The sequence below is a fragment of the Perissodus microlepis genome, chromosome 20 (genome assembly GCF_051167445.1).
Source record: "Perissodus microlepis isolate ML-2025 ecotype Zambia chromosome 20, ASM5116744v1, whole genome shotgun sequence".
NCBI lineage: Eukaryota > Metazoa > Chordata > Actinopteri > Cichliformes > Cichlidae > Perissodus > Perissodus microlepis.
The window spans coordinates 33,610,630-33,629,079 of NC_140480.1; the positions used below are offsets into that span (position 1 = coordinate 33,610,630).

Sequence of the window (18,450 nt, forward strand, 5' to 3'; positions counted from 1 at the left end):
AAAACGAAAGCCACAGTGGGTCCACCAGACTTAGAAACATTTGCTGTAACAAAAAACATGGACACTACTAACAGAAAAGATGATAATTTGCATGAAATACAGGAAACATTTGTCTTCTTGTGCTGTTGTGGTTGCGCCTTTTTGTCGGTAACACCATCTCCAAACTATACATCACAGCAGGTCTCACTGCCATCTTGTAAACTTTCACTTGTTCTGCCACAAATCACCCCTGGCAGTCATCTCCACCCACTCCACCCTGCTTGTATTCTTTTTCTTCTTCACCTCTCTTGTTCATGTTTGCTTGACATTTTTTGTTTCAACACTGAATGGTTGAGCCATTGCCATCTCTTTACAGTAGACTCTACAGGCTGTGGTGACTAAATTGTGTTAAACAGACGTTTTAACATCTCATGACATAAATAACATAAATTCACTTTGTATCTGTAACACTCTACGTTTCAAACTGTGGAGATTTTTCGTTGTTAGTCATAATGCAGTTGAAAAAAATAAACTGATACAAAAACAGAAATATTATGAAGCCTGGATTATGATAACTAATGGAATCTAAGCCCAAATTACTGTATTTAAATGAGTGTTAGTACCTAATAGTACCTAATACTCAGTATTTGTTGTGCTGATAGAATTTATCATTCCAACTCATTCATCAAAAAAACTGTCGTGACACACAACCTCATCATAGTATAAAGTGTTTGGGAAACATATGAAATTTGTTGACACGACTTTGGAAACATTTTGAACAGAGTGCTGTTTAAACTCCTTCTCATGACGTCACGTTGCGTTTGCATCCTGCCACCTGTAGGAGCAGCACTCGTGGTTCATATGTGAGGGTGGGAGAAGAGAGCTCATATCTTTACTTTGACTGGAGGACTTGCTCACTTCACAGCTGCTATAGGACTGAGATATTAAGCTGAATTTCAAAGAGACTGTGATACTTGGTGTGAAAAGCAGGAAATATTTCTTTTTCCGTGTCTGTAATTTTACAGGTCAGAAGCTGCAGCCTCAGCAGGCACCGAACTGCTCAAGATGTTGAATAAACTCCTGCAATATGTTCGTAGTGGAAAAATCGGCACCACTGGCACAGGCATCGGGATTTTCTTCGCATTTATGTATCTGCAAGCCAAGATGTGCGCTTGCTCAGGCCACACTTTTGATTGCAATGAAATGGTGGTCGTGCCTGTTTTTTTAATATTTTTCCTGGTGCTCCTGATAGACCAGACATTTCGGAGCACAGCGGAGCATCCATCCACATTTTTATGCATTGTACTCAAGCGCGTTATCAGAGCATTTCTAATCAGTCTGCTGTGGATTGTAGCTGTGTTGCTTTTCACAGACTGGTATAGTTGCTGTACCACTGATGAAAAAAAGAGGAAGCTGTTCTGCGAACCTTGGACCAACACAGCTAATGAAACAGCTCAAGTAACTGAGCTGCAAATGAAGTCAAAGGTGAGGATGTGCATATGTACACATTGAATATGTAATGTTATTGTACTGTTGAGTTTTTTTTAATTTATGAAAATATAATAAATACACAGACACATTAATGCTGTTATGTTTTGCATGTTTGTTGCTTCTTTTTCAGCTTGCTGCTTACTCTCTGCTCCTCAGCATGACTCTTGCAGCTTTCTTCATGACTTGGAGTGGGTGGAGAAAATGGTTTGAAGAAAAATACAGTTGGTGTAACAAGAAAACGTTTTACTACAAACTGATTTTGGAAGAAGAGAAAAAAGTTCTGGAGGAGCTTTTGAGGAAAGAAGCAAATGAAACTTTGACTAAAGAAATTATGAGCAACATAAAAAGGAAAGACTGGGACGGCTGTTTAAATGTTGCTCAACAAATGATCAATAAAGCAAAACATCAAAAACCAGAAGCAACCAACCAGCAGATCAACTGGATCAGTGAGGGGAGCTCCAACAGAGGGGGACAGCATCATCAAGCAGCAGCACATCAGCAGGTAAAAGGCTCTGTTATTTACATACCAGATGTTACTGCTGCCAGACTCAGTCAGGGGCGTCAGACTCAATCACTGAAGGAGCACATTTTTTTATTCATTCATAAAATTATTTTGCAGGCACAAAAGTATGAACTTCAAGCATTGTCACAAGGTAAATACACCCACAATCCTTATTTCACCTTACAGCTTTCTTGACATCACTTAACTTCCCTTTTACTGTGATAATTCAAAAAACCAGACACTTCATTATGTTTCTTCAGTGATGTGAAGACGGTGATCTGCACATTTGCCCCCCGAGGTCTCTGCTGTACCTGTCTTCACTAAAACTGTTGCATATCAAGTGCTTATTTTTTTGCTGGTTTTACATTTACAAAACTATCATAATGACACAACAGACAGTAAATTTCTAAACTGAGTCAAAAGCTGTGATTCAGCTTAGACATGAACTTTAAACTGATCTGTTATTAGAAATTTATAGTTTATTCAATAAAAGCAATACGTGGTGAACCAGCGTATTTATCATCCTATTTTAATTAATGAAGGATGAACTAATTTTAATGTTACACTTTTTAATAATTAGAGTTCAATTTAACCACTTTATAGTGTTTTTGTATTGTGGAAAGAAGTCAGCGAACCGAGGTATTCTGGAGTTGTTCAAACAGACAAACTCCACGCAGAAAGGCCACAGCCACGTTTGAATCTTGCTCCTGTGAGGTGACAGTGCTAACTACTGCGACGCCCTGCCACCCTGTCTCAGATCTCCAGTCTATGTCAAGGCACCTTCTGCTCCCTGTCCCCTTGAACCTTGTGGCATGTAGAGTTTCACAGTTTCATGATTCCATAAAATTAGTAAAATGTATTTTCCTTTATTTGACCCAAACTCAGTATCTCAGTAGCTACAGGTAAAATTTGACTGGCACAGCCTCAATGTAAAAAAAAAATGTAGCATTTGGAAAAACAAATAAAAGTATAAAAGTTTTAAATAATTTATTGTTTATGTATTTTGGGTCACTTCAAGTAATCAAATTTCAAGTTAAAAAAAAAAAGAAATTTAGGGTGTTTGCTGCTGTTAAATGTCAAAATGGGTCAAATTCAACCTGAATAGTATATATGGGTTAAACTTCTGTGCATGAAGCTTTAGACACATGACAAACTGATGAGTCATGTATTGGATGGATACGTGACGATGTGAATATCTCAGTGAAAACGAGCCCTAAATTACTTTAAAAATCTAAAATGGGATTAGATGTAGTCTAAAGGGAATTTTTAAATGCAGACTGTCTGTGTCCTGAACATTTCAAGTAGGAACTTGTTCACAGAAAGACATTCAGTCATTTAAATTATGTTAAACAACAATTTTAATGCTGCAGTTTTTAAAAATGTGGGCTGTACCTCAATATCTTTCACTGAAAATCACCTAAATGGTCACTCATAGGCCAATTGCATAGCAAGAACATGAATAAGAATCATTAATTCAGACTAAATCAAGCTCAGATCCAATTCTGATTCTGGTCATTCTGGTCTTTTCCCATCCAGATCAGATTTTAGATCTGCTCACAGTGCCTGTTAAATAAAGCTTTTAATCTCCTATTGTTTTTTTTTTTCCAATTAAACATCACCATCTGTTCAATTCCTCAGTGAACAAAGTCAGAACTCTGTGTTTGTTGCACACACTGCCTGGAACAGGGCCCAGAAGTAAGAACAGGCTATAAGTACAATTTTGTCCCAGTAAAAACTAACGATTCCTCAGGTTGTGTGTGTATTGTGCTTTATTTTAATTGTTTTAATTTTTCAAGTCTGGTTTCATTTGATTCAGTTAAGACCGAAGTTTAGTTTTCAGTCTAGTTCTTACTGTAATAACTTTGTTCTTTACAGACACAATTCTGTTTTCTGACAAAAATGTTTTTTCTGTCTGATAGAGATCAGAGACAGCGAACCATTATTTAATGAAACCTCTTGAAAGAGGATTAAGAGAGGCAGCTAAAGAATCAATGCAAGTGACCAGAAGAAATCATGCCCATCCAGCAGTCCAGTTTCTGAAGCTTACCTGGGTTCATGTGTTGGGTGCAGCAGTCTAAGCAGAGACACCCAGACCTCCTTTTCCTTTGCAACTTCCTGCACCAGAGGCCCAGTCTCTCCTTATACAGTCTTTGTCAGACTATGTAAAGCATCCATTCTGTGTTGTTGCTGTTTGTAATGATAAATCTAAAGAATTTTTTTTATTATGCTTTATTGTGTCTGTAGATTATTGACAATTCAGCTTTCACATTAATAAATATGCAAACTGAGTGCTGTAAATAAAAAATATTCATCAAAATAAATTCTTCTGCAAAAAAAAGTCATACCATTTGATATTTTGTTGGTCCACCTTAAGCTCTGATAATAGCACATTGTTTGTTGACATTGTTTTGATAGCTAATGTGGTGTCATTTTACGCAAAGATCTTGTCTTGATGATGGCAAAATTGGACCGCTACATGATTTTTGGGGGGCACATAGAATTGGTGAACCTAGATCTCCAATCCATCTCTTACCTATTTCTCTAAGTTATTTAATATGCAATAATGTTAAAATTGTGTTTTCTAGACTTTTTTTCATGACTGCACAGGAAGAAATAAGAAATAAGTCTGCTACCTCAGTTTTTTGAATAAAATATGAAAGTCTAGAGAAATTAAAACTGTACATCCAGCAGTGGACTGCTACATAATGTGAACCTGTATGTGTCTGCCATGAAGTCATCACTGAGAGCTTGGAAAACTCAAGCAGTCAACCCACCAATCCAAGCACCAGAACACAAACTGACAGGGTTTAGCATGCATACAAAAACTGTACCAGAGTAATGAAGTACTTTAGCTTTCACTTGTTTTTTTTTTTTTTTGTAGTTTTCTTATTATTTGATTTGATTTTTTTTTTAAAGATATAGCGATATAGAGATATAGATAGATATACACACACACACACACACACACACGTTTTTGGACAAAATGGGGGACATTTCTGTCTTCACTGATAATAAAAGACTGCACATTAAGAACTCCAGTACTTGTATCCGGTGAGGCTACATATAAGATAAAAAATATTAATACTACTAACATTACATCATGGAAACCTTCATGCCGAGTTTAAAGTAGCAAAGTTAAATCTCAGTCTCAAAGATTTCAGTGGCAATATTAGTGGTTGGTGTTGGTAACAGCAAATAGACAGGCCACAATTATATGAGCAGCAGAACAAATTTCCTTTTTTTCTAAGAAAGATGGAAGGTCATTTGGAGGTGCTTTTGATGTTTTAAACAATTAAACTGTTCCATTTGCATTAACAGTCACCTTGCAGCCCATTGGCTGTTGTCTGACAACAATGCATTGTTTTGACCAAGCATTATCCAATCACACTCAGTTTCAGCACTAACTTCAAACAGCTTGTTTACCTTGTAACTGTCACCATGGACACCAGTTTACCCACACACCAGCTGCTTCCTGTTCGTGTTGGTATCTGATGTTCCTCTTTGTTACTTTTTATGTTTTACAATAAGCTCACCATAGTACATAGTGTTGCATTTGAATATACGTTAGCTCATTACAAAACCAATGAGATGTTCTGTGGTTTAAAAAACAAAAAGACTGAATTTGCAGAAGTGATGAAGTTAATCCCTTTGATTTCATTCAAGATGTTTCCTGTCTCATAAATGTTTTTCAAAATGTTTCCTGAGCCCTTTGATTTGTTAAAAATGTTTGTTCTAAAATCTAGTAAAGGAAGTCATGTTCGTCATTATTTCTCCTGCCTAATCACAGTGATTTAATACGTTTTAATGCCACATATAATTGATCCTTAAAAGAGACCAATCTAAGACAAATGGTGCAATAGAAATGTGTGTTTGTTTGCAAGTGTCTTATTGTGGAAAGGGTTTGTGGGATTATTATATTATCTTATGCTACGTTATACCCCTAATTAAAGATTGTGAAATTATTATGTAGTTTTAGTTTGCATTATTCTCCTGAATTAGGAGAAGGTGATAACTATTACATTTGTTAAACTGATTTGTATCTGCTGTAGACTGCTGATTTATTGCGAATGAATGATATTGTCTATGATGCATTATACTGCTGAGCTATAAGAAATAGTGTTTTCGGAGAGTCATGGCCTTATTTGTCTGATTAGAAAAGAACAGAACATACTGCACAGGAAGCCAAGGTCATAACTTAGGCTCACTGAGAGAGAGAAAGAATGTGAATGTTTAGGTTTTTACGACTAGGTGGGGGCCACTAGAGGCTATAAGAGTTTGAGTCACCCTCCACCAGTTGGAGATTTGCTGTGACCCTCTGCATGCATGTCTCCCCATCCGGATGGTTTATGCTCAAAAGTGTTGAATTGTGTGTAACAAAGTAATTGTTGATTGAGCATTTATACACCGAGTATCGTCCTTCCTTTAGCCCAAAGATCGAAAGAATCGGGAGGATTTAACAATTTGGTGCCTTGTGACCCGGATCTTCGGCGTGCTGAGGAAGGCAGATTTGGCCTGTGGTGAGATCGTGAGGCGAGGCGAGCAGAGGACCGGTCCAAATATAAAAGGGTAAGCACAGCCTGTTGTATTATAAATACCGAATGTGCATATTGGAAATTCTAAATTAATCTGTTCGCTGAGTTACACGTATTTTCACATTAAATTTATCGGTGTCCAGGTTTTCGTCGTTGTTTTCGAAATACTAACATCATAAGTTGAGGCTGAATTCCAGTGTGACATAGGAACTGCCTCTAACAAGAAACGAATAACATACTACGTTGAGTCTAGAGTTGCAGCCCACGTTACTTTCCACATTCAACTTTGTCTATAACTTGCTTCTGTGGCAATAAGATGGTAGAAAATTTCTAAGTTGCGGCCAAAAGGTCAGCATATGAAATAGAGGTGAAATAGAGGCTGGCTTGTGGTGCAGTTACGCTTTGAATTATTTCTAAGTTGAGCTCAGAGGGCTCTGTGTGTTTTTCTGCGGATGAGATGCGCTTTTTGTGTGTTTCATTGTATGAAATATGAACATGGTGACAGTGACTGGTTAATGTGTGAATTGGAGAACACTAGAGCGGAGACACATTTTAGGATCCAAGGTTGACGCCTAGTGGACCTGTGAAAATTAATTTTGCCCTGGGGTTGGCTCCCCCACCATACGTTGGACGCGGCGTACGGACCAGCGGCGTCTGGAGGTCCAGGCTTATCACCGGAGAGCTGAGGGTCCTCAAACGAAAACAGAATAACACTGGAACCGCTGTGTAATCACGGGTTCACATTTATTCTGGACTAGAACAACACATTTTGGGATCAAAGGTTGAGTTCTAGATTAGTCAAAAGGTTGAATTCCTCGTTTCAGTGGTTGAAAGTGTTGATTGCTTTGTGCCTGTCCCCTGACGAGTGTGTATAATTAAATTAAGAGAGTAAAGAGGGTAATTTGGAGCCGCATTGAGATAGAGCGAGGAGAGAATTAGAGGAGAAACTAAAGCTTTAAGAGTACACAAAATTGGGTTGGATTTTGGGCCAATGGACTTGTGGAGGTTGGGAAGGCGTCCGGAGCATCGCAACAAAAGGTGAAACAAAAACACGCATACAAGCAGAGAAATGTGAGAGAAAGGCTTTTTTTAAGGAAACGCCTTGTTTGAGAAAAAAGTTAAAATTAACGCGCCTACAAATGCACACACACGCAATGAAAAAGCAGCTTACACTCATGAACACGTGAAGATTTTTCAGCAAGGTTAAAACAGGGAAACCTAACATACACCTGTTGTTAAATGGTGTTTATCCATTACTAACAAATAAACTCTCTGTGTTGCAGGACAATAAATTAACTTCAAAGAAGAAAGGAAAAAAAGAGACTGGTATGACCAGCCAGTGATGAAACAATAAATTTAGTGGTTAAGAGTCAAATTGTGAGATGCTTTCTCCTGGTTGAACAACACTAGTGATTTACAGAAGGAAGGAAAATGCTCCTTTGTGAGTTTAAACATGATCTTAACCTCAACTAAAAGATAAATATGAATAACACAAGAACTATAATCACAACTCTAACATGAACTGAATACAAAACTATACTCAGAGCACTGGGACACCAAAAATAACTGGACCAACTAATATTACTGTTACAGCTAGTAACATGATTTTTCTGTCCGCGACATTTGCACATTCCTTACCTCTACAGGAATCCTCCATTGCTCTGAGGATTACCCAGAATTTCTTACCCTTTGTAAATATTGCAGGGTGACTTTTGCAACAGTAGGTGGTGCCAATGCTTTAACTTGAATTCTATTTAACTATGTTACACTTCCATGGCCTTTTTTTAAAAAAACTGTTCTAACAAACCGAATCATAGACTGAATGCTTTGTCATGCAAACACATTCTCTTTCACAAGAGGAGCACTATGGCATTATCCACTCTTTGTAGGCTCATCTTTTAATCTTGTTTTCATAATATTATCTGTGTGGAATATGAAAAGAAAAGAGACAGAAAGAAAGAGAGAAAAGAAGCGGGAAGTGGGTTGAGGCTGAAACAGAGAGACATGCTGTATCTCCAACTGCTGCATCTTTAACAAAACACATTCAAACTATACACAGCACCTGAAAGATAAGACAAAGAAAGGTACACAAACAAACACTGCGTTTTCAATGCAAGAGTTGCATCACAGAGCAACTCTTGCCCAAGGACATTTAGCAAAATATACAATTTTTATCATCAATAGCATTTTTATCATTTTAAACTAAAAAATTTTTTTTACTTTTTTTATGGGCAAAAATGCCATCTGTTTGCGGACCTGTTTGCGTGAGCGCCTGTGAGCGTGCTTGCGTGTCTGTGCGCGCCCGTGTGCGCCCGTGCGCGTGCCTTTGTCCTGGCCCATGCTTGTGTGTGTGTGTGAAAAATCTGTTAAACCTTACTAATGTGCTTTTGTAACGTTCAGTATGGCGAGACATACAGGCTGCATACCGCCTTGCAAAACTTTATTTAAATTTATTTGCGTATGTATTTTGCAAAGTAGTAAGTAGTAGTAGAGATTTAGAATCAAAGTCCGAGTCACAAACTCTCGTGATCCCAAACAACCCCCAAGCATGACCTCACTGCGGCTCCCACCTAACCCAAACCCTTAGGCAAGTGCTCGTTACCACAATAATAACGTAGTTACTGTAACGCGTTACTTAATAACGCGTTAGTCCCTACACTGGTAGTTAGTGTGTTGTGTGGGCCTTGTTTTGTTTTGTGTGTCAGTGAGGGTACTATAGTGAATGTAACAGCTGCTGCCAAAAAGCCACCAAAGGCAGACTGCAATGTAAACACTGTCTCCAGGTGGGAAACAGAATGAGTGATACACCTCCTGTCAGGCCTGCAGGTTTTATCTGCAGGTGGCAGTCACGACTGCTGCCACAGCCGTGACATTGACACCCCATTTGATTTCCATGCCACCCTAAGAATGTTTCTCTCTAAACTCAACACTAACTGTAAAAACTGGAACTTAAATGGTAAATGGCCTGTATTTGTATAGCGCTTTACTTAGTCCCTATGGACCCCAAAGCGCTTTACACTACATTTCCAAAAAAGCAGCAAAGGGGAATCATAAATACAAAATAAACTCAAAATGCTGGGTACATAAAGAAACATTGCATTTTCTGTGTGTGTGAGCAAGTGTCTGTATGAGCATTTTCCAAGAAACATACTTGAAAATGGGTGTGAGAGACTACTATAATGCCCCTAGTGAGCCAGGCAAAGACCTCATATTACTCTGTAATATTCCTGTCAACATTCTTGATACTTATTTATAATCACCTCTGTCAATCCTTGATATTTATTATTGAGTCATTTGTATATATTTTGCTATTTCTTACATTTCTTAAATCTGTGACATATTGTATTGTTAAATATCTTGTCTGTTTCTGTTACTGTATTGATACTGGAGCAACTGTAACCCACATAATTTCATTAGGGATTAATAAAGTATGCTGATTTTGACTCTGATTCAGATGCGTGGCCATCCACGGCTCCCCAAGAGTGCTGAAGACCCGAGGCCACGTATCTCGATGAAAGCCAAAGCCCTGTCATGTTTCAACATCTTCCGTCAACATGCTGATGCCTCAAACAACAAATTAAATGCATCGCAAAGCATAAAGACTGTTTGAATATGTCAAAACGGTGGGAAGTCAGGACCCGAAATTCAGACTCGACAGATCGTTCTTGTCATGGATTGGTGCTGTGGCTGGCAGGATGAGGACCCAAAAACAGGACTCGTAAGCACAGAGAAGATGAACTCAAACAGGCAGCTTTATTGCACTGTTGATACTCGAAACACAAACTCACGAAGAATGAACCAAACTAGAATCTAAGAACTTAAACACTAGGGAAACCAGAAATACTAGAAAACTAGGAGTGAAGTAGCTTGGAAACACACAGCACATAGAGTGGTATGACACGACAACAAACAGGGGAAGACTGAGGCCTAAAATAAGCAGGCAGGATAACTAGAGGATGGGCAACGGGTGGAAACACAGCCGGGACTAATCAGAGTTAACGAGACAGGGTTAAAGCAAAACACTGAGCACAGGACATGAGACTACCAAAGTAAAACAGGAAACACAAGACAGGCATGGAGACGCAGACTTGACCAGGAGGCACAGCTGACAGGGAAGACACAGGAAATGCACAAACATAGAGACCGGGGAGACTAGACAAGAAATGTGTAACACAGGAGAGGCAAAGAAACAAAATACAAGATACAAAATTCACTAAAATACAACCAGACACTAACAGCAACAACCAATATTAATCATCAAAAAACAAACACTAAGTCACTAGACTCAGGACCATGACAGAACGCCCCCTTAAGGGCTGACTCCCAAAAGCCCCCAAAACCAGGTCAGTGGCACCAAATGTGTTGCTCAGTACATGAAGTCCTTCTATCTATTGACACCATTCTTTTTATAAGGTGGATTTGGCTTACAGTAACAAATGATCGTCACATGACCAAACTGGAAAACATCATAACAGCTTTTTGCTGCAGTCAGTACTAGTGCTGGTAAGCCAAGGAAATTCCATCAATGGTCAGCTTTCTTTATGTGTTTTAGCATTTCTCTTAGCATTTACTAGGCAAAAACTAACATTAATATTTTTAACATGTGTTTGTGATGAGGTGTAAAATATTTGAAGTGGCATAATCCAAGCGTTGGTTTCTGCTGTGTACGACTATGCCCCAACTCCACTGTAAATTTCTATCACTTTCCATGGGATAAAGCATTAAGAAAATTATGGATACACAATGTGAGACAAGAGAATCTGATAATTATAAGGTCCACAACTGTCTGCAGTAGACATTTTGTATCCACAGGTGGCCGACGGTGATTGAAAGGCCATGTGCCACGGAGAAGACATGGATCTGTGTGCTGAAGTGCTGCTTCAAGTCAGATCAAGTCAAGTTCAATGCTACAATTACCGTGTCAGACCAGAATCAGCAGCTTTCGATACAGCTCGTGAAATCATAGAGGCTCAGCAACTCGTGATAGAAGAGCTGTGAAGTAACCGGAAAGGTTTTTTTTTTTTTTTTTTTTTTTTTTTTTTTTTTGTGTCCCGTTTGGATCTTTAGCCATCAGAATTGTTGTCTTAAGGCCAAGAAAGATGCCAAGCGGATTTATTTTACCAAGTGGATCATCATGGCCTTGCCATATTGGTCCATTTGATTGACCTTTATTATAATTATGAATTTATTTTATTTTTGGTTGCTACAGACATGACATGACTGACATGACTGGGGGATAGGACAGGGAGAAAGAATGAAAGAAAGAGAGGGAGAGAAAGAAAGCCAAAGGGGAGAAGAGACGGTGAGAAGGGGGGAAGAAAGAAAAAAAACAAATAAACAAACAAAACACCTGGATCACCTGTATGGAGAAAAAAAAACAGAAGAGAAAGCAAACAACAAAGAGCAACATAATAAAAAAAACAGCACCATCACAATAAACTAGCTAGCAGTAGATAACAGTAGATACTAAATAATAAACGATATTGTGCAGCACGCAAGATAGACAGCGCACAATGTGCTTTGAGGCAGCAGCCAAGAAAGGTGTAGTCCGCGTCTGTGAACACCCGTGTGTACACCTGTGTGCATACCTGTGTGGATCAGCATGCTTGTATTCCAAAGGTTTCTCCATGTAACGATCTGCTAGGGAGTGTGGGGAGCCATAGCCCCGTCCACCAGGGTATGAAGCAGGTATGGAGGAGATCCAGGCCCCAGATATCCAGAGGCCCCAGAGTACAAGGACCCGAGGAGGACCACCAAAGGGGGGGGGGGGAACCGTGCCACCCTCCTGGGAAGAGCTGAGTAGAGCCCCAAACGAGAGGTCACCCCGCAGCTACGGAGCAGAGGCCAGAGGGGGTTGCAGTGGCGTGCCCGCGGCCTCTGCCGGCAGCCAGCTGTGCCAGAGAGGACCGAGCTTCAGGCCCAGAGGCCAGAGGCCTGAGGGCATCCCACCCCCCGGAAGGAGCTCAGCCGGGCCGCAGGCGCCCGGCCCCGCCAATCGGCCACCAGGAGTGAGTCGGTACATGCATGAGCGCCCAGCCCCAGACGACAAGGACCACCAACACACCAACGTCTGAGGGCATCAGCCACCGGCAGGGAGTGTGGTGAGGGGAGATAGGCCTCCGTACTTTAGAGGGCCTGAGATGTACCCAGAGAGGTTGAGTCTAAGACCCAACCTGACATATAGACACAGACAAACAGGCACACGCGGACACAGACGTGCATTCCCACCCCATATGCACAACCAAATACTCGGCACTCACCCAATGTGTAGACAGACACAAATAGACACTGCACAGACAGTCGCACTCCCCAAACATACTCTATATCCCAGGTCCAGGTACCCCCGCCCCCAGAGGGGCAAGCCGCACCTAGACCCAGGAGATGTAACCCTTCTCTCTGGGGTGGAGGCAAGCGGACCACCTCCTTATCTGCAGTAGCAGGGAGGCCCCGCATCCCAGACCCCAGTCTGACGGCCAGCACCTCCTCCCAGCCCCCCAGCCCTGACGGCTAACAGAACCGGGGTGAGTGAAGACCTCAAACCTCCCTACGCCCGCTCATATGTAGTGTTGCTGTGTGCTGTTCTAAAGTGCATTTAAAACTCAGGAGAGCATGGTACTAGCTTCCTCTCAGAGAGCAGCACGGCTCCTCCCGAAAACCCTTAGTGTCTAAATGCATTTAAAATTGAGGGTAGGGCACCAGCGCCAGAGGTGGGTTGGAGTACACCGACCATCCTCTGGATGCTGTAAAACGTGCCCACCCCCAAGGCCCTATATGTATGTGTTATGTGAGAGTGTGAGTAATGTGGATGTCTAGGTTGCAGAATAAAATTGAAGCACAGGCGGCCAGAAGGGGACAGAGGGGGAGTGCCTCCCCTGCACCCTGGTGACATACCTGCACCCCAAGCCCTGCGTGTGTGGGTGGGTGTGGTAGAGCGGGAATAGGGAGGCAGCTGAGGATGGGGAGGGAAGAAAGGGAGGGGCAAGCGGCCCCTCCCTGGGGCCAGCTCCCCCGCTGACCACAGTAGGCACCCCCACACTCTGGAACCCACCAGGGCAAGGGGGCCCAGGCCCATCCGGACCGGGGCCCGCAGCAGCAGCACCGCCCAGCCCCACAGAGTCCGGGGCAGCCCACCCGACTCCACCCCAGAGAAAACTGCACCCACCCCATCATCCAATCATCTCCCAAACTACACAAGACAATAGAAACCCAGGTTGAGTTCATTCTCCCCCTCTCCTATATCTCTCCCCCCACCTGCAGAGTGAGCTCCTGTAGTGAGGAGACCACCTGCAAAGATATAACAACCTCCCCACCAGTTAGAGAGCCCCCTAGTTGGGCCGATGCACCAGAGGTCCCCTGCACTGGGGCTGAGCCCCCCTGCACCCACCCGCCCACTGCTCCGGCGACACAACAGCCAGGACCCAAGCCCCCAAGGCCCGGCCAGCACCCCAGACCGGGGGGCGGAGCACCCCCAGACCCCCAAGCCTCCACGCCCGTCCCGGACCCTCCCAGGGGCAGCCAGGCTACCAGGCCAGTAACCAACGTCCGCCAGCACAGACCCTCCCCCATCTCCGCTGTACGCAGCCACAAGGAAAACACCATCTAAGAGCCCCCAGAGCTCCTAACCAGGTCATGGCCACATCCCCCAGGTTAGGCCCTCCAGGGAAACGTCTCTAGGGACTCCCCAGATGCCCTAAGGCCGTCCCTACCCCCATAGCAACCACAATAGCAAAGGCAGGACCAAACCATGACCCCCCACCCCCACTAGGTGATGAAGCCGATCAAAGGAGCCCAAAGGGATTGATCAAATGTGATGGCAGAGGCTGTATCAAGACTAATGTGATCTATTAGATGGTTTTTACATTGGTTAGAATTAAGATTATTTTTATTTTTCCAGTTAATGAGGACCATTTTCTTGGCAATGCATAGGGCCGTAAAAACAACGTGGGCTGTGTTTATTTCTGCAGTGACCTCATCCAAGTTGCCCAGCAAGCACACTAAAGGGGAGGCTGGAATGTTACATTTCAGACACTTTGATAAGTCTTCACATATCTCACGCCAAAACTTCTGAACTGGTGGACAGAACCAAAGAGCGTGGATGTAATTGTCCGGTGTATTTGCTGTGCAGTGTGAGCAGTTGTTGGAAGGCGTATAGCCCATCTTGAACATCCTATGACCAGTATAGTGCACTCTGTGTAATATTTTGTATTGTATTAATTGCAAACTGGGATTTCTGATGCATTGAAAGGTTTTTAAGCATATCTGAGACCAAAGGTTTGGGTCTAAGTTGATTGATAAATCTGCTTCCCATTTTGCAATAGGAAGGGATATTGATTCATCTATTTTAGAAAGTGTTCTGTATATTTTAGACAATAATTTGGGGGGTTTTAGACTAAAAAATTGTACCACACTTGGTGGTGTTTGTAATTCAGCTTCACTGGGATTAAATTTCTTTTTTACTATGGATTTAATTTGTTGATATTCCAAAAATCGTTTCTTGTTGATCCCATATTGTGTAACTAGTCTGTCAAACGAAATAAAGTCTGTTCCTTCCAACATATGTTCCAAGTATTTAATTCCTTTGCAACTCCAATCTGGAAAGTTTATCATATTATTGTTTTGTAATATGTCCGGATTGTTCCAGATAGGTGTACGTTTACATGGGATTAATGAAGACTCTGTCATTTTTAGAAACTCCCACCATGCTGTCAGAGAAGAGCAGATGTTGATGCTTTTAAAGCATTCATGTCGTTTGATGTTTGAGCTGATAAATGGTAGGTCTGAAATTTCTAGGTTATTATATAGTGCCTGTTCTACATCTATCCAAGGTTCATCTAAGAGAGTGTGTTTAAACCATCTAGAGATGAACTGAAGCCTGTTGGCTAAAAAATAGTGATTAAAGTTAGGCAGATCTAATCCTCCTTTATCCTTGGTCCTTTGTAGTGTTTTTAAGCTGATACGTGGGGGTTTATCTTTCCAAAGGAATTTAGAAATATACGAGTCTAGAGATCTGAACCAATCTTGTGATGGCTTATTTGGGATCATTGAAAATAAATAGTTTATTTTTGGCAAGACCATCATTTTTATAGCGGCGACCCTTCCCATGAGTGATATGGGTAAAGATTTCCATCTAGCCAGGTCGCCTTCTACTGTCTTTAAAAGTGGGATGTGGTTTAATTTAGTTAATTCTGAAAGTTTAGGAGAGACGTTAATACCTAAATATTTTATATTTCCACATTGCAGTGGGGAAGGAGAAGAATTATGGAAGGAGCAATTAATCAGAAGAACTGTTGATTTCGACCAGTTAATTGAATAATCTGAGACACTTGAGAAAGAATTTATCAATGCAATTACCCCAGAGATATTGGTTTGTGAGTTTTGGAGAAAAAGTAACACATCATCTGCATAAAGGCTGATTTTATGTTCTATATTCTTACATTTTATGCCCTTAATTGTTGTAGCCTGTCTAATTGCTGCTGCTAGTGGCTCAATAAAAATTGCAAACAGTGAAGGGGAGAGTGGGCATCCCTGTCTGGTGCCCCTCAGAAGAGAGAAGCTGGAGGATGTTTGGTCATTTGTTCTGACACAAGCTGTTGGGGAGTTATATAATATTTTTAACCAGTTTATGAAAGAGGGTCCAAAACCAAATTTATGTAAAGTTGCAAATAGAAATTTCCAGTTAACTCTGTCAAATGCTTTTTCTGCATTTGATATTATGGTTTCAATGTTTTTACTGCATGAGTAGTCTATTAAATTAAGTAATCTACGTGTATTTGTTGATGAGTGCCTACCTTTTATGAAACCAGTTTGGTCAGGATGAATTAAGAGGGGGGTTATTTTCTCTAATCTCTTTGAGAGAGCTTTGCAGATTATTTTAAGGTCTACATTAATAAGGGATATTGGACGATAGCTTGAAGGAAATACAGGGTCTTTGCCTGGTTTTTGTAAGAGACTGATATTTGCAGAGTTCATATTTGGTGGTAGTCTAACATTTTCTTTGATTTCCTGCAACGTCCTGTGAAAAACTGGTGCCAGAATTGTCCAGAATTCTTTGTAAAAATCTGTTGGAAAACCGTCTGGACCTGAAGCCTTATTATTGGGCATACTTATCAGAGCTTCCTGGAGTTCACCTGGCGTCAGTGGCGAATCCAGTGCCATTGCTTGGGTGTCTAATAATTTTGGAAGAGTTATGTTGTCAAGAAATTGATCAATTTCGTTTTTAGATGGGTTTATTTGTGGTGTATATAAAGTTTCGTAGAAATCCCTAAAAATTTTGTTTATTTTTTTAGGATCATATATTGTATTCCCAGATAAATCTTTAACAGCACATATAGTTGTTTTTTCTTTATTGATTTTTAACTGGTTAGCAAGAAATTGTCCGGATTTGTTACCGTGTTCATAATTTTGCAGGCGAAGTCTTTGTACTAAGAATTTAGTCTTTTTATTAATAATTTCATTTAATTCTAGTTTTGTCTTGCGTATTTTGTTTAATATTTCTTGATCTTGGTGTGACACATAGGCTTTTTCTAAGGATTTGATGTTTTTCTCTAGTTCCTGATTTTTTTGTTTTCTTCTTTCTTCTTATGTGATGAGAAAGAGATTATTTTACCTCTCATCACGGCTTTCCCTGCTTCCCAGAGGACAGATGCTGATGTTCCAGGAATGTCATTAAAGCCTAAATATAGAGTGCATTCTTTTTTAAAGTATTTGATAAACTCTTCGTCTTTGAGCAGTGATGTATTAAATCTCCAGTTTTTTCTTGGTGTAGTATTATTCATCTGTATTAGTGTTAAAGATAAAGGAGCACGATCGCTGACAGCTATAGGATGAATCTCAGTGTCTGTAATGTTACTCAGCAGTGAGCTGCTGACCAGAAAATAATCCAGACGAGAGTAGGAGTGATGGACATGTGAGAAGAAAGAATATTCCTTACTGTTGGGGTGAAGGGAGCGCCATGCATTGCAAAGACCAAAGTCGCTCATATACTGTTTGATTATATTTGTGGACTGCCAGTTACGCTGAGTTCCTGCTGTATTGAGCCTATCCATTTCTTCATTTAGTCCCAGGTTGAGGTCTCCCCCCAGAACAATTGTGCAGTCTAGGTGTACTAGAGTGTACTAAAAAAACCGTGGAAGAATGAGGGGTCATCAACATTTGGACCATATATACTTACAATACCTAGCTTTTGGTTAAGTATAGATAGTTTGACGATTAGGAATCTGCCCTCTGGATCTATAACTGTATCGAGTACTGTGAAATTAATATTTTTATGTATTAGAATTGCTACTCCTCTTTGTCTAGAATTATAACAGGCTGAGAACACATTAGGAAACTCAGGTGTTTTGAGTTTATTTAAACCTGTGACAGGCATGTGGGTTTCTTGTAATAAAACAACGTCTGCCTGTAATTTTTTAAGTTGGTTAAGTATTTTTAACCTTTTTTCCCTAGAGCCAGCTGCATGCACATTCCATGTGACAAATCTTAGCATGCCCATAGTTGTGTGTTTGTGGCTAATGATGTACGCTGTGTGTCTCGCTTAAACGGGTGAGGAAAATGGAAACACATAATTTTTTTTTTTTTTTTTTTTTGTAAGTAAAGAGAAGAAAATGTGCGGCAAGAAGCTCCATAGGTCTGACTATGTGTGTGCATAATAACTAATATGAGCAAATGTGTGCATGTGTCCTATATCTGTGTGCGCTGTGTGGCTGTTGTAAATGTGTTGCCTTTAAACGCATGTGTGTGCGTGATCGTGCAGAGTAAGCATGTAGAAATAGACAGTGTCGCTTGTGGATGGATAGGGAAACAGGTGATCGACATAGTGATAGAAAAGAGACGCAAATAAACCAAAGAGCAAGGTGCGCGACAAGAGAGAGAGAGGGAAAAAGAAATAAAAACGGAAACATTCCAATTAAAGCATTGGCGGAGAGTGACGGTGACGTTATACTAAAT

General features: G+C 40.8%; 1 protein-coding gene across 4 annotated transcripts; it reads left to right on the plus strand.

The window, feature by feature from the left end:
- The first annotated feature begins 886 nt into the window (after nucleotides 1-886).
- On the plus strand, nucleotides 887-4,295 carry LOC146365004 (uncharacterized). 4 transcript variants are annotated; one of them, XM_084918240.1, is made up of 4 exons: nucleotides 887-1,464; nucleotides 1,601-1,972; nucleotides 2,090-2,123; nucleotides 3,892-4,295. In XM_084918240.1, the coding sequence occupies exons 1-4, from the start codon at nucleotides 1,045-1,047 to the stop codon at nucleotides 3,930-3,932; spliced, it is 867 nt and encodes a 288-aa protein (XP_084774366.1). In that variant the 5' UTR covers nucleotides 887-1,044; the 3' UTR covers nucleotides 3,933-4,295. The 4 variants fall into 4 exon arrangements, with proteins under 4 accessions (XP_084774366.1, XP_084774364.1, XP_084774365.1 ...); XM_084918238.1 differs by having other exon boundaries at nucleotides 1,601-2,123; XM_084918239.1 differs by having other exon boundaries at nucleotides 2,090-4,295.
- The last annotated feature ends 14,155 nt before the right edge of the window (nucleotides 4,296-18,450 follow it).